The sequence below is a fragment of the Pelophylax lessonae genome (assembly GCF_965119305.1).
Source record: "Pelophylax lessonae genome assembly, chromosome: 1".
NCBI lineage: Eukaryota > Metazoa > Chordata > Amphibia > Anura > Ranidae > Pelophylax > Pelophylax lessonae.
Genome location: NC_138768.1, coordinates 601,844,352 through 601,857,456, shown reverse-complemented (window position 1 = coordinate 601,857,456; position 13,105 = coordinate 601,844,352). Strand labels below are relative to the sequence as shown.

General features: G+C 49.1%; 1 protein-coding gene across 1 annotated transcript in view; it reads left to right on the top strand.

Moving 5' to 3' along the window:
• The window catches only part of CENPE (centromere protein E), a 328,099-nt gene that overhangs the window by 118,443 nt on the left and 196,551 nt on the right, over nt 1-13,105 (top strand). Inside the window, exon 28 of the mRNA XM_082248665.1 lies at nt 4,613-4,756. Coding sequence (XP_082104791.1) covers nt 4,613-4,756 — 144 coding nt within the window. The remainder of the gene's footprint in view (nt 1-4,612; nt 4,757-13,105) is intronic.

The following is a 13,105-nucleotide window of genomic DNA, read 5'->3' as shown; positions in this document are numbered from 1 at the left end:
GACAGCTAGGAAGATCTATCATCGTACGTGGAAATCGTACATTTCTTGGTGTGACTCACTGCAGCTGCAACCTCGCTTGTTTTCTATAGCTAGGGTTTTGGCCTTTTGTACAAAATGGGGTTAAGCAGCGCTTGGCGTTGGGTGCTATCAAGGGCTAGGTTTCGGCCTTAGCTATTCACTTCCAACGTCCATTGGCTACTCATAGTTTGATTCACACCTTTGTTCAGGGGGTGCGTCATCTGGCCCCTCCGCTGAGATCCCCGTTACCCCCGTGGGATCTTAATCTGGTTTTGTCTCTTCTTCAAAAGCCTCCTTTTAAGAATATTGAGGCGATTTCTCTGCTTTCTTTGTCGTAGAAGGTTGCCTTCCTAGTGGCTATCACTTCTGCCCGCAGAGTCTGAGTTGGCGGCTTTGTCCTGTCCGCCTTATTTGGTGGTCCACAGGGATAAAGTGGTCCTCCGACCTAATCCGTCCTTTCTTCCTTAGGTGGTGTCGGATTTTCACCTGAATGAAGATATTGTGTTGCCTTCCTTATGTCCTAAGCCTAAACATCTCAAGACAATTGCTTTGCACTCTTTGGATGTGGTTCGGGGATAAGGGTTTATCTGACGGTTACTGAGTCCTTCAGGGATTTGAATTCTTTGCCCTTCTGGACGGTCCTCGCAAAGGTTTGGCTGCGTCCGCTGCGACCATTTTGAGATGGATCAGGCAGACGGTTGTTCGGGCTTACTCGATCAAGGGTCAGGTTCCTCCTTTCCCTGTGAAGGCACATTCTACTAGAGCCCTGAGTGCCTCTTGGGCTTTTCGCCATCAGGCCTCTGTTGTACAAGTTTGTAAGGCAGTGACATGGTCTTCTGTGCACACCTTTACCAAATTTTACAAGGTGGATTTGTTGGCTTCTTCGGATGCCTCTTTTGGCCGCAAGGTTTTGCAGGTTGCTGTTTCATAAGAGAATGTTTGTACTTCTCTTCTGGATTTTTCATCTGGGTGAGCTCCTGTTTGGTTGAGCTCCATGTTGCCCGGTTGGCTACGTTTAGCCTTTTGTAGTTGACGTTACTGTCTGGTTGCGTTTTCCACCCCTCATGCCTATACTACTTTGGGACCTCCTACGCAGCTCATGGAGAGGAGGCTGCATCTGTCGATGGACACCAGAGAAAAAGATTGTACAGTAAGATCTTACAAAAATCGTATTTTCTCCACTAATTCAACTGCGCGCGAAAAGGCACTGGTGGAGGCACTGATTGTATCTGTATCTGTGCGTAAGACCTTAAAGATGGAGGTTGCAGCTGCGATGGAGGTGGACTTCCCTGTTGGTCCAGCTACAAGATCTGTTTTCTTTCTTCCCCTCCGGTAAGGTTCTTCCTTCCAACATGTGACTGTCACCAGTCCACTTACAGGCTCTTTTTGGGGTGATGAAAGACTTTTTTTGCTTTAATTGGCGATTGTCCCGGTTCCAACTACAGAACGTTTTCATGGGTTTTACTCAAACCGGTTTACAGTCCCCATGTGCATTCAATTCTGGAACTCAAGGATGGAGTCCATTCACACGGTGGTGGCTTCCCTGCATCAGGGGGATTTTCTATCCTCCATCAACATCAAGGATGCTTACCTTCACCTTCCAATATGTCCTGGTCACAAGCACCTTCTCCGCTTTGCCGTGGCGTTACCCTTTGGTCTTGCCTCTGCTCCTCGGATCTTCATGAAGGGGGTTCACGGTACTGGGCTACTTGGATGACTTCCTTCTGCGAGTGGAGTATCCTACTGCTCTGGTGGGTCTGACTTAGCCATGGTGCTCCTTTTTCTGGACAAACTCCAGAATCTGCAAGATGCAATTTGTCTCCTGCTTTCAAGCAGATGGTCATCGCTCTGGACTTGCATACTGGTGCTGGGCCTGATGGTGTCTATCTCTGAGGCGGTTCCGTTTGCACAGTTCCATAGGAGGGTCCCTGCAATGGAGATTCTGGCCAAATGGGACAAGAAACCGCAGTCTCTGGACAATCGTATTCGGCTGAGCCGGGGAACAAAGGAGTCCCTGATATGTTGGCTTTGTGCTAAAGCTGAGCAAATCCTTCCTCCCCTTGTATTGGACAGTGGTCACCACGGATGCCAGCCTGTCTGGCTGTGGAGGCAACCTCGGCAAAAATTCTGCTCAGGGTATCTGGACACTGGAAGTCCAGACTGCTAATCCATGTCATGGAATTCAGAGCGATTAGAATGTGCCTGGAACATCGGGACGGATCGTCTTCAGGGATGGCCAGTGCGCATTCAATCAGACAATGCCACAGCCGTGACTTATGTCAATCACCAGGGGAGCACACGAAGTGTCTTGGTGATTCTGGAGGTAGCTTGCATTCCAAGGTTGGGCAGAACGGTTTGTTCAGCCCTCTCCGCTGGACAACTGGCAGGCGGACTACCTCAGTTGGCAGACATTGTACTAAGGGGAGTGGTCCCTTCATACGGAGGCGTTTCATCATTTGTGTCTGTGGGCGTCCCGGCTCAGCGTAAAGTTGCAGAGGTTTGTGGCTCTGTCATGGGATCCTCTGGCGGACGCCACAGGCGCGCTGGTGGCCCCATGGGGTCAGTATGGTTTGATTTACTTCTTCCCTCCTCTCAAGCTTCTGCCAAGACTTCTAGGCAGAAGGGATTCTGATCATCTTATTTGCCCCGGACTAGCCTCAACGTGCTTGGTACACCGATTCTGGTGCGGCTGGTCGCCAACATGCCTTGGAAGCTTCCTCTCAGGAAGGATCTTCTATCCCAAGGACCAATCTTCCATCCTGCTTTACTGTAGCTGGCTTTGACGGCTCTGCTTTTGAATGCCAGATTTGTCTGAGTTGGTAATTCCTACGCTGTTGAAAGCTAGGAAATCTTCTAGGAAGATCTACCATCATATGTGGAAGACGTACATTGCGCGGTGAGTCTCTTGGGGTTCATCCCCGCTCCTTCTCCAGGGATCGGTTCTTAACCTTCCTTTAACGGGAGGTTTAACAGAAGTTGGCCTTGAGTACCATCAAGGGCCAGGTATCTGCTTTGGCAGTCTTTATCCAGCGACCTTTGGCCTCACACTCCCTGGTCTTCAGGGTGTCTGACATTTGGTTCCTTCAGTGCAGGCTCCATTGCCACCCTGGGAGCCTAATGTGCTTTCAGCTCTACGAAACCTCCCTTTGAAAATATTCGGGAGGTTTCCCTGCTTGCACTACCCGTAAGGTGGCCTTTTTTGGTGGCTATCACCTCTGCGCGCAGGGTGTCGGAACTGGTGGCGTTATCCTGTCGTTCACCTTATTGGTGATTCACAAGGATAAAGGTGGTGCTTCTCCCCTGTCCGCCATTCCTTCCTAAGGTGGTCTCTGACTGTCGTTTTGAATGAAGACATTGTGTTGCCTTCCCTGTGTCTCAGGCTAAACACCTGAAGGAAATTACCTTCAAATGCCTTGGATGTGGTCCAGTTAGGGTGTACATGGCAGCCATGGAGTATTTTTTGAAGTCAGACTCTCTATTTGGGCTGATGTACGGACCGCACAAAGGGTTGTCCGCTTCTTCTGCGACCATTTCCAGATGAATCAGACAGACGATTGTTCAGGTCTGTTGCATCAGTGGTCAGGTTCCTCCTTTTTCCGTCAAAGAACACTCTACTAGGGCGCTTAGTGTCTCCTGGGTTTCCGTCATCAAGCGTCAGTGACTCAGGTTTGCAAAGCGGCCACCTGGTCGTCAGTGCACACTTATAGAAAATTGTTATACAATGGATGTGTTGGCATCTGCGGATGCTTCTTTTGGCTGCAAGGTTTTGCAGGCTGCTGTATAGAGGACCCGGTCCTCCTTGAGGGTGTATTGTTTTTTTTTTTTTTTAGGTGAGCTCCAGTTGTATATGGTTGAGCTCCATGTTATCTGGTTGGCTATTTTTGGCCTTAGGAATTTTGTTTTTGCTTTTTTCCCACCCCTCTGTGGAGTTGGCTTTCTTCTGACACTGCTTGTAACAAAACAGAGGGCCTATAGCTGAGAGTGGTGTATACCCCTTGGGATTGCCCATAGGCGTAGTCAAGCTTTTTCCTGCCTAGTGTCCTACTCCTGTAGGGGGCAGTATAACACAATGGTTAAGAAGAATCAGGAGCTATGTCCGTCAATGAACATTAGAGAAATGGATTTTACGGGGAGTCAAAAACCCATTTTTGTACTTACCGAAAAATCAATTGATGGACACAGCACCCGCCCCTCTATGGTGTTTTGATACTTCTGACACTTCTTGTTACCAAACTGGGGGCCTATAGCAGAGAGGGGGCTAAATACCAGGAAGGACTGCCCATAGGCATAGCCAAGTTTTTTTTCTGCCTAGTGCCCTACTCCTGTAGGGAGCGATTATAAACCTGTGGTTCTGAATATGGAGCGCTGTGTCCGTCAATGTACTCAGAAAAATGGATTTTACAGTAAGTACAAAAATCCTATTATTTTAGCAGGGTTACTATGAATATTTCATAAATATAATTGGCAGTCAGCAGGTGAAGCTATAGGTTCCTTTTTCACTTTTACCAAGCTAACGTTTGTATTGTTTCAAAATGCTAGTATTCATTTTGTAATCTAAATTAACATAAGTTATTTTCGTACATATTGTTTTCAGTCAATTGAAACGCAGGATGAACTGAGGACGACCCAGGAAGAGCTTGAATACCAGAAACAACTTGTGTCTGATCTTAGAAAACAGATTTCAGATTATGCTGAACATGTGTCTATGCAAGCAGTAAGCCAAGAGGACACCACAGAGGTAAAGTCTAGAATCTAATGAACTGATAACTATTAACGGTTGTGACTTAAAAAAAAATATATTTCTTCATATCAGTAGAGTTATGCTGCCCCCTACAGGAGTAGGACACCAGGCAGAAAAAAGGTCTGGCTACGCCTTTGGGCAGCCCCAAGGGGTATACCCTTTATCTCTCTCTCTCTCTCTCTCTCTCTCTCTCTCTCTGCTATAGGATGTCAGTTTTAATCAGTCTAGTCGGGTGTAAGGACCTAGTTCCTTGCTAGGATCTCCGGTCCTGGCAAACTTTTTTTCTAGATGGTTCTTTTTTTTTTTTTCTAGTTAGCTTTTTCTCCAGATTTTTTTTTCCTTTGAGATCACAAGCAATTATGCTGGATCTGGTCGACGGGCTGGATATATAGATCCACTGGTCACCCCAGCCGGCCAACGAGCACGTGCAGCCCTTAGCTCCACACTGGGTCGGCCCCGACATAGTCCCATTGCACGGGGACTGGCCCTGTGAGTTAAACGTCTCGCCAGGTCAAATACGACCAGGTCTAGTCCCAAGTCGCAGCTTTCCTATTTGGCCTACAACAATGCCACCCCCCACCCCCACTTCGGGGGAGAGGGTTTTGTAAGGAGATGGCGCCCTCCTGTTCCTGGTATGGTGAGTAAATGTTCCCCCCTCTCCCCTGGCGGGTTTTGGGGTAGACACGGGCCCCTCCCTAATGCGGCCGGACCCTCCCAAACCCGGGTTCCCCTCTGTCCTGTTATGCACCCCCACCTACCTGCCCCCCTTTTCACTACTGGGGCTATTGATACGTTTGTAACTACTCCCAGGTGCTGGGTCCGAGCTTCAGGCCACAGGTGGGGGTGGGCCCACCGGCGATGGACGACTGATCGTGTGTGTTTTTCTACCTGTCATTCCAGGGCTCATCATCCAATCGATCCCGTCCAGGAGGCTGGGGGTCCCCACGAGGGTCCTCAGTAGCTCCACAGGGCCGCCATTTTCTTGTAGCCCATGTGCTCTTCAAGAATCGGTGGCCATCTTGATGCACCCGGTGCCATTTTGCGGTGGTTTCCTGATAGAAATCACTGAATGGGAGTTCCTGGAGGCGTTTTTCTGGGTGGAGCCTCTCCCTATACCCTGGTGCTGATCTTCCGTTCCTTCTTTCCGGATCCCAGCTGTCAATAGATGCACTTTCGGCGGTCCTTGAATTGTTGTGTCCCGGGTGGAGTTAGCTACAGCCACTGCAGACACGGGTCTCCCTGCCAGGTCTTCTACCTCGCGCCCTGTCTCCTCTGACAGCGAGGATGACATTTCTACCTCCGCAGCCGCGCAAGAAAAGGCACTGTTGGACCCACTGGTTGTATCTGTGCATGAGTCCCCAAATATGGAGGATGCAGCTAGGACTGCGACTGAGGCTCAAGTTACGTTTGGCACTCACAAGCCATCCAGAGCAGCAAAGGTTTTTCCCTTACCCATGTTTGACAACTTGCTCAAAAAGGAATGGGACCACCCAAAGCTTTCCCCTGGGGTGCCTAAGTGGATTGCTAGACATTATTCCTACGGTGGACCCTCCAGTCTTAAGACTGAATAAAGCTACTATGATCCCAGTGGAGGATTCCCTGTTTTTTAAGGATCCAGCAGATAGAAAGGTGGAGTCTGGCCAGCAATATGTACAGTACTTCCTTGCGGGGTCTGCAATCAGACCGGTGTTTACGGTTGCCCTGGTCTCAAACATTGACTGAATGTGCTAAGTTACTACGCCGTGACCTAGAGGAGAAACATCTTCCTCCTGCCTTTGAGGAGCTGTTGGACCAGCTGGTGCTCCCGCAACCTATGTGTTCCACTCCCGCCCGCACCCGCAATGTTTGTGTCCACTCCCGCTGACTTTATCGCAGAGCTTGTAAAAAATGCACACAAATACTCAGACCAGAGGCGTAACTAGAACCTTCAGGGCCCCGATGCAAGAAACCATGAAGGGCCCCCCAGACCCCTGGCCGGGGCCCTTCCCTTCAAGCCCGGGGCTCTTCCCACTAATCCTGGGGCTCTTTAATCTCATTGCATGGCCTTTTATTATGGTCCCGCATCAGGATCCTTTCACAAGTTCTGCAGTGGGCCCCCTTCCTGCAATCTTGGGGCCTCCCCACAGTGGTGAAATGCCAGGGCCCGGTCGCAAGTGTGACCTTTGAGATCCTAGAAGTTCACCCACTGGTTTGCTACCGGGCCCCCTGGAGCATGGGGCCCGGTAGCGATTGCAACCCCTGTAGTTACGCCCCTGACTCAGACTAAATATTCGTTCAAGTTAACATCCAGAATAACAGACTTTAAACATGATTGCGTTTAAATAAGATGAAGTAACCAATGCTAAACCAAAGCACCACACATGAGAAAAACATTGGGTATTTTTTTTATTAGTGTTATAAAACATTAACCGTCAAAACAAAACCGCAAATAGCGGCACCTCAGTTTTTAAATGCAGGCTATAGGCCTATTGCATACCCACGCACCATATGATTAACTAGGAAATAACTTTACCATTAGCAAATAGGCTAGATGTAATTTTAACAAATTAAATACAAAACGAAATAAAATAGAATGCTTCAAAACAATCTCACAGATTTCACATTCTCAATAGCTTGCTTAAGACCCAGTCCACACTAGCGGGACTTGTCAGCCTGACAAGTCGCACTCCCTCGCAATCCATTGACTGCTACAGGACCCGTTCTAATAGGAGCGACACAAGTTGCTCCGACTTAGAAAAAGGGCCCTGTACTACTTCGGGGCGACCTCGGAGCGACTTGCATAGACTTCCATTATGTGAAGTCCATGCAAGTCGCTCCGAAGTTGTGGTGCATGGGAATGCACAAGTCGCCCCCGAAGTAGTACAGAGTCGTGTCGCCCCAGTGTGAACTGACTCTTAACAGGCTAGTGCAAAAAAAATTAATCCCAAAAAAAAAAAAATATATATAGTTATAACGTAGACTACTTAACAAACAAATGAATTTAATCACTGGGCCCCGCGGGTCTCCCGCAAAATTTTCTGACCGCCCACTCCCGCCCGCAGCAAAGGTAAAACCGACCATTCCTGCGAGATTTACGTTGGGTCCCGCGGGAGCCCAAACTCAATGCAGCCCTCTACTCCTGCGTATAGTTTGGCTAAAATGCAGGTCTGCGGATCAGACTTCAAAGAAGGCCTTGAATGATCTACCTTTTTAAGGAGATCGCCTGTTTGGGGCTACACTGGATGACATTATCAAAGGTCTCACAGGGGGTAAGAGCACCTTTCTCCCACAGGCTAACAAGGGTAAGGACCCTCGTCACAGAATGGGTCTCTCCTTTTGAGCACGCAGAAGTTTTTTCGGCCCTCAGGGTCAGTCAATAATGCAAAGCCCTTCAAGACTCCCTCAGGTGGTTCCAAGCGAACCTGGTCTGGCAAACAAAAATCTAGTTTCTCCAGACCTGATGAATAGGCCACTTTGGCCTGAAGGTGCGCCCTCACCCGTATCTGGGGTGGGGGGACGTCTTTGCCGGTTCCCGGACCTGTGGCTATCCCGGATACAAGACAAATGGTTTCAAGAGGTCATACGGTCCGGTTACAGGATAGACGATCCGTCCTGCCGGTAAGATTTTCCCTTCCAATATGCGACTGTCCCCGAATCGCTTATAGGCTCTCTTTGAAGTAGTACAGGACCTGGTACAACAGGGAGTAATATTTCCGGTTCCGTGTGTGGAAAGGTTTTAGGGCTTTTATTCAAACCTGTTTACGGTCCCCAGGAAGGAAGGCAAGGTGCGTCCAATCCTGGACCTGAAGGTACTGAATTGCTACGTGCGAGTTAAAAAATTCAAGATGGAATCCGTTAACACGGTGGTGGCTTTCCTACAGCAAGGGGATTTCCTGGCCTCCATAGACATCAAAGATGCCTACCTTCACACCCCGATATCTGCAGGACACAAACGGTTTCTTTGTTTTGCAGTGGGAGATAATCACTATCAGTTTGTGGCGTTACCCTTTGGTCTCACCTCTGCTCCTTGGGTCTTCACAAAGGTGTTGGCTCCGGGTCTGGTGCTGTTGCGACGGCGGGGAATATCGGTCCTGGGTTACCTGGACAATCTGCTTCTATGTGTGGAGTCTCTCACGGTACTGGCAACAAATTTGGCGTTCACCATGAGAACTCTGGAGGAGGTCGGATGGATTCTGAACCTTCAGAAGTCATCCTTTGTCCCTTCCATGAGACTGGACTATCTGGGCCTGACTTTAGATTCGTCCTCAGCCAGGGTGTTTCTTCCTCCAGAGAAAACTCCAAAAACTCCAGACTGCGATTTAGCTGTTGCTGTCCAGCAAGTGGTCGTCCCTTCGGACCTATATGAGAGTTCTGGGACTAATGGTGTCGTCCTTCGAGGCGGTCCCCTTTGCTCAATTCCACACGAGGATCCTCCAGAAGCATATCCTTCTCAAATGGAATGAGAATCCAAGTTCCCTGGACAATCAGATCCAGCTGAGGTGACCAAGGAGTCCTGATATGGTGGCTTTGGTCCCCGATGCTCAACCAAGGGAAATCCTTCCTCCCTGTATATTGGACAATTGTCACCACGGATGCCAGTCTGTCCAGGTGGGGCGGGGTTCTCGGCAGGTTGTTTGCTCAAGGAGTCTGGTCGCTCAAGGAGTCTGGTCCCTGGATGAATCAAGGTTACTGATCAACGTTCTGGAGCTGAGAGCAATCAGGCTTTGCCTAATCCACTGGACCGAGCACCTGCAGGCTTGTCCAGTGCGCATTCAATCGGGCAGTGCCACGGCCGTGGCTTATGTCAATCACCAAGGGAGCACCAAAAGTGTCCTTGCGGCCTTGTAAGTGGCAAGCATCCTTCGATGGACAGATTTTTTTTTTTCCAGTCCTTTCCGCTGTTCACATTCCAGGAGTGGAAAATTGGCAGGCGGGTTACCTCAGTCGACAGGCCTTGGATGCAGGGGAATGGTCTCTCCATCCCAAGGTATTCCAGCAGTTGTGCCTTCGTTGGGGCACTCCAGATATAGATCTGTTGGCGTCTCGGATCAACAGGAAAGTGCAGTGATTTGTGGCCCGCTCCCGGGACCCCGGTGGCCTCGTGGAGTCAGTATCAGCTGGTATATGCCTTTCCTTTCAAGTTGCTGCCAAGACTTTTTCGCAGTATCGAGGCGGAAGGAATTCCAGTCATTCTTGGGGCCTCCGGACTGGCCTCGCCGAGCTTGGTATGCCGATCTGGTCAAGCTAGTTGCACACTCTCCTTGGAGACTTCCTCTCAGGGAGGATTTACTGTCTCGGCCAATCTTCCATCCTACTTTACAGTCGCTCGGTTTAACAGCTTGGCTGTTGAAAGCCAGGTGCTGAAGAACAGGGGTTTGTCTGCTTCAGTAATTCCTACTCGGCTTAAAGCGAGGAAAGCAACTTCTAGCAAGATCTATCATCGTACGTGGAAGTCGTATATTGCGTGGTGTGAGTCTCTTGGGGCTCCTCCTCGCTCTTATTCGGTGGCTCAGATTGTGGTTTGGGGAACTATCAAGGGTCCGGTCTCGGCTTTGACAATCTTCTTCCAAAGGCCATTGGCCACCCATTTCCTGGTGCGTTACTTCACCCAGGGGGTGCTACACTTGGTACCTCCGTTGTGACCTCCGTTGTCACCTTGGGACCTTAATTTTGGTGCAGTCGGTTCTCCAGAAACCTCCTTTTGAAAGTATTCGGGAGATTCCCATGCTTACTTAATCCCAGAATGTGGCCTTCTTGGGGGCTATTACTTCTGCGCGCAGGGTGTCGCAACTGGCGGTGTTGTCCTTTCATTCTCCCTATATGGTGGTTCACAGGGATAAAGTGGTACTTCGTCCTGATCCGTCTTTGCTTTCCAAAGGTAGTTTCCAGTTTTCAACGAGGACATCGTGTTACCCTCTTTGTGTCCTAAGCCAAAACATCCTAAGGAATTGCACTGCATACTTTGGATGTGGCTCTGGCAATCAGGGTGTACTTGGCGACTACTGAGTCTTTTCGGAAGTCTGATTCGCTCTTTGTATTCACGGATGACCCAAAGAAAGGGCTGCCTGTGTCTGCCGCGACTATTCCATCCACAAAGCTGGATTATCTGGATCTGATTCTGGACTCAGCCTTAGCCAGAGTGCTCCTTCTGGAGAAACTCCAGAAATTGCAGGCTACAATTTGTCTCTTGCTGTCCAGCAGATGGTCATCCCTCCAGACTTGGTGCTGGGCCTGATGGTGTCTCCTGGTGTCTACCTTCAAGGCGGTTCCGTTTGCACATTTCCATACGAGGTCCTTGCAAAGGGAGATTCTGGCCAAATGGCACAAGTCTCCACAGTCTCTAAAGTCTACGCTATCGGATCCAGCTGAGCCGGGTAACGAGGGAGTCCCTGATATGGTGGCTTCGTTCTTTGGCACTTCAGTTGGGAAAATCCTTCCTCCCCTTGTATTGGCAGTGGTCACCACGTATGCTAGCCTATCCAGCTTGGGAGGCGTCCACGGCAAAAATTTTGCTCACGGGCTCTGCACCCAGGAAAGGGTCCAGACTACGGATTAATGTCTTGGAACTCCAAGCGATCAGACTGCCTGGACTGTTGAACGGATCTTTTCAGGGATGTCCAATAAGTGATAATGTCAATCATCAGGGGGGCACAAGAAGTGTCCTGGCGGTTCTGGAGGTAGCCTGCATTCCAAGGTGGGCAGAACTGTTCGTTCCAGCCCTCCCTGCCGTACACATTCCTGGGGTGGAAAACTGGCAGGCGGATTACCTCGGTAGGTGTTGGGGCAAGGGGAGTGGTCCCTTCATCCGGAGGGGTTTCATCAGTTGTGTCTCTAGTGGGGCATCCCCGAGGTGGATCTGTTGGCGTCACAGGAAGGTGCAGAGGTTTGTGGCTCGGTCACGGGATCCTCTATCAGATGCCACAGACGTGTTGGTGGCCCCGTGGGGTCAGTATCGTCTGATTTATGCCTTCCCTCCTCTCCAGCTCCTGCTAAGACTTCTACGCAGGATCGAGGCAGAAGGGATTCCGGTCATCTTAGTGGCTCCTGATTGGCCTCCCCGGGCTTGGTATGCCGATCTGGAGCAGCTGATCGCCGACGTTCCTTGGAAGCTTCATCTCAGGGAGGATCTGCTGTCTCAAGGGCCAATCTTCCATCCTGCTTTCGAGTCCCTGGCTTTGACGGCTTGACAGTTGAACGTCAGGTGCTAATGGATAGAGGTTTGTCTGAGTCTGTGATTCCAACACTGTCACGGTGCACTCTGCTCGAGCGCTCAGTGCCTCCTTGGCCTTTTATCAGCATCAGTGATGCAAGTTTGCAAGGCGGCTACCTGGTCGTCGGTGCACACTTTCACAAAGTCCTATAAAAAGGATGGCATCTGCTGATGCTTCCTTTGGCCGCAAGGTTTTGCAGGTTGCTGTTTAACGGACCTGGTCCTCTTAAGGATGTATTGTTTTTTTCAGGTGAGATACAGTTGTTTTGGTTGAGCTCCTGTTTACCTGGTTGACTATAGTTAGCCTTGGGAATTTCTTTTTCGCTGTTTCCACCCCTCATTTTTAACTTTGACTTACCGTAAAATCCATTTCTCTGATGTTCATTGACGGACACCGCACCCACCCCTCTGTGGTGGTGTAATTCTTCTGACACTGCTTGTAACAAAACAGAGTACGTATGGCAGAGAGAGGGAGTATACCCCCTGGATCTGCCCATAGACATAGTCAGACTTTTTTTTTTTTGGACTAGTGTCCTACTCCTGTAGGGGGCAGTATAACCCAATGGTTAAGAAGATCAGGACTTGTGTTTGTCAATGAACATCAGGGAAATTGATTTTACGGTAAGTCAAAAATCCAATTTTTTGCACGCAACCCTTACACATGTATACAGTAACAGGGTAATAAATGTCTCCGCAATGTGTTTCTCTACAAAATCTGAATTTCTGTTGGGACTTGAGAATATGGTGGTAAATAGAAGATTACCCAGTGCAGTCTTTAAAAATCCCCTAACACATCCAGTTTAGTTTAAAGGCAGAAGTGCTCTGTGCAAAACCATGCAACATATCACAGTAGTGGGAGAGCAGAAATCAGTATTTATACATTTGAAATCCGAGGCTCCACTTCAAAAATGCTCTGACAGGTGGTTCTTTGTGAAGTTACAGTAGCAGAAAAATAAAGTATCCTCTCTGATATCTTGATATGTCAAAACGCGAAAAACAAAAAACACCTGGTAATTGTACTTGCAGTATATGTGGACTGCTTTTTCCTACCTAACGTTTATTCTCCTGTTGTATATTTTAAATTGATGTGAGACGTACTTCAGAAATTATTTACTTTCCGTCTTTGCTGTTTTATGCTTTTTGGCAATTGTACCACA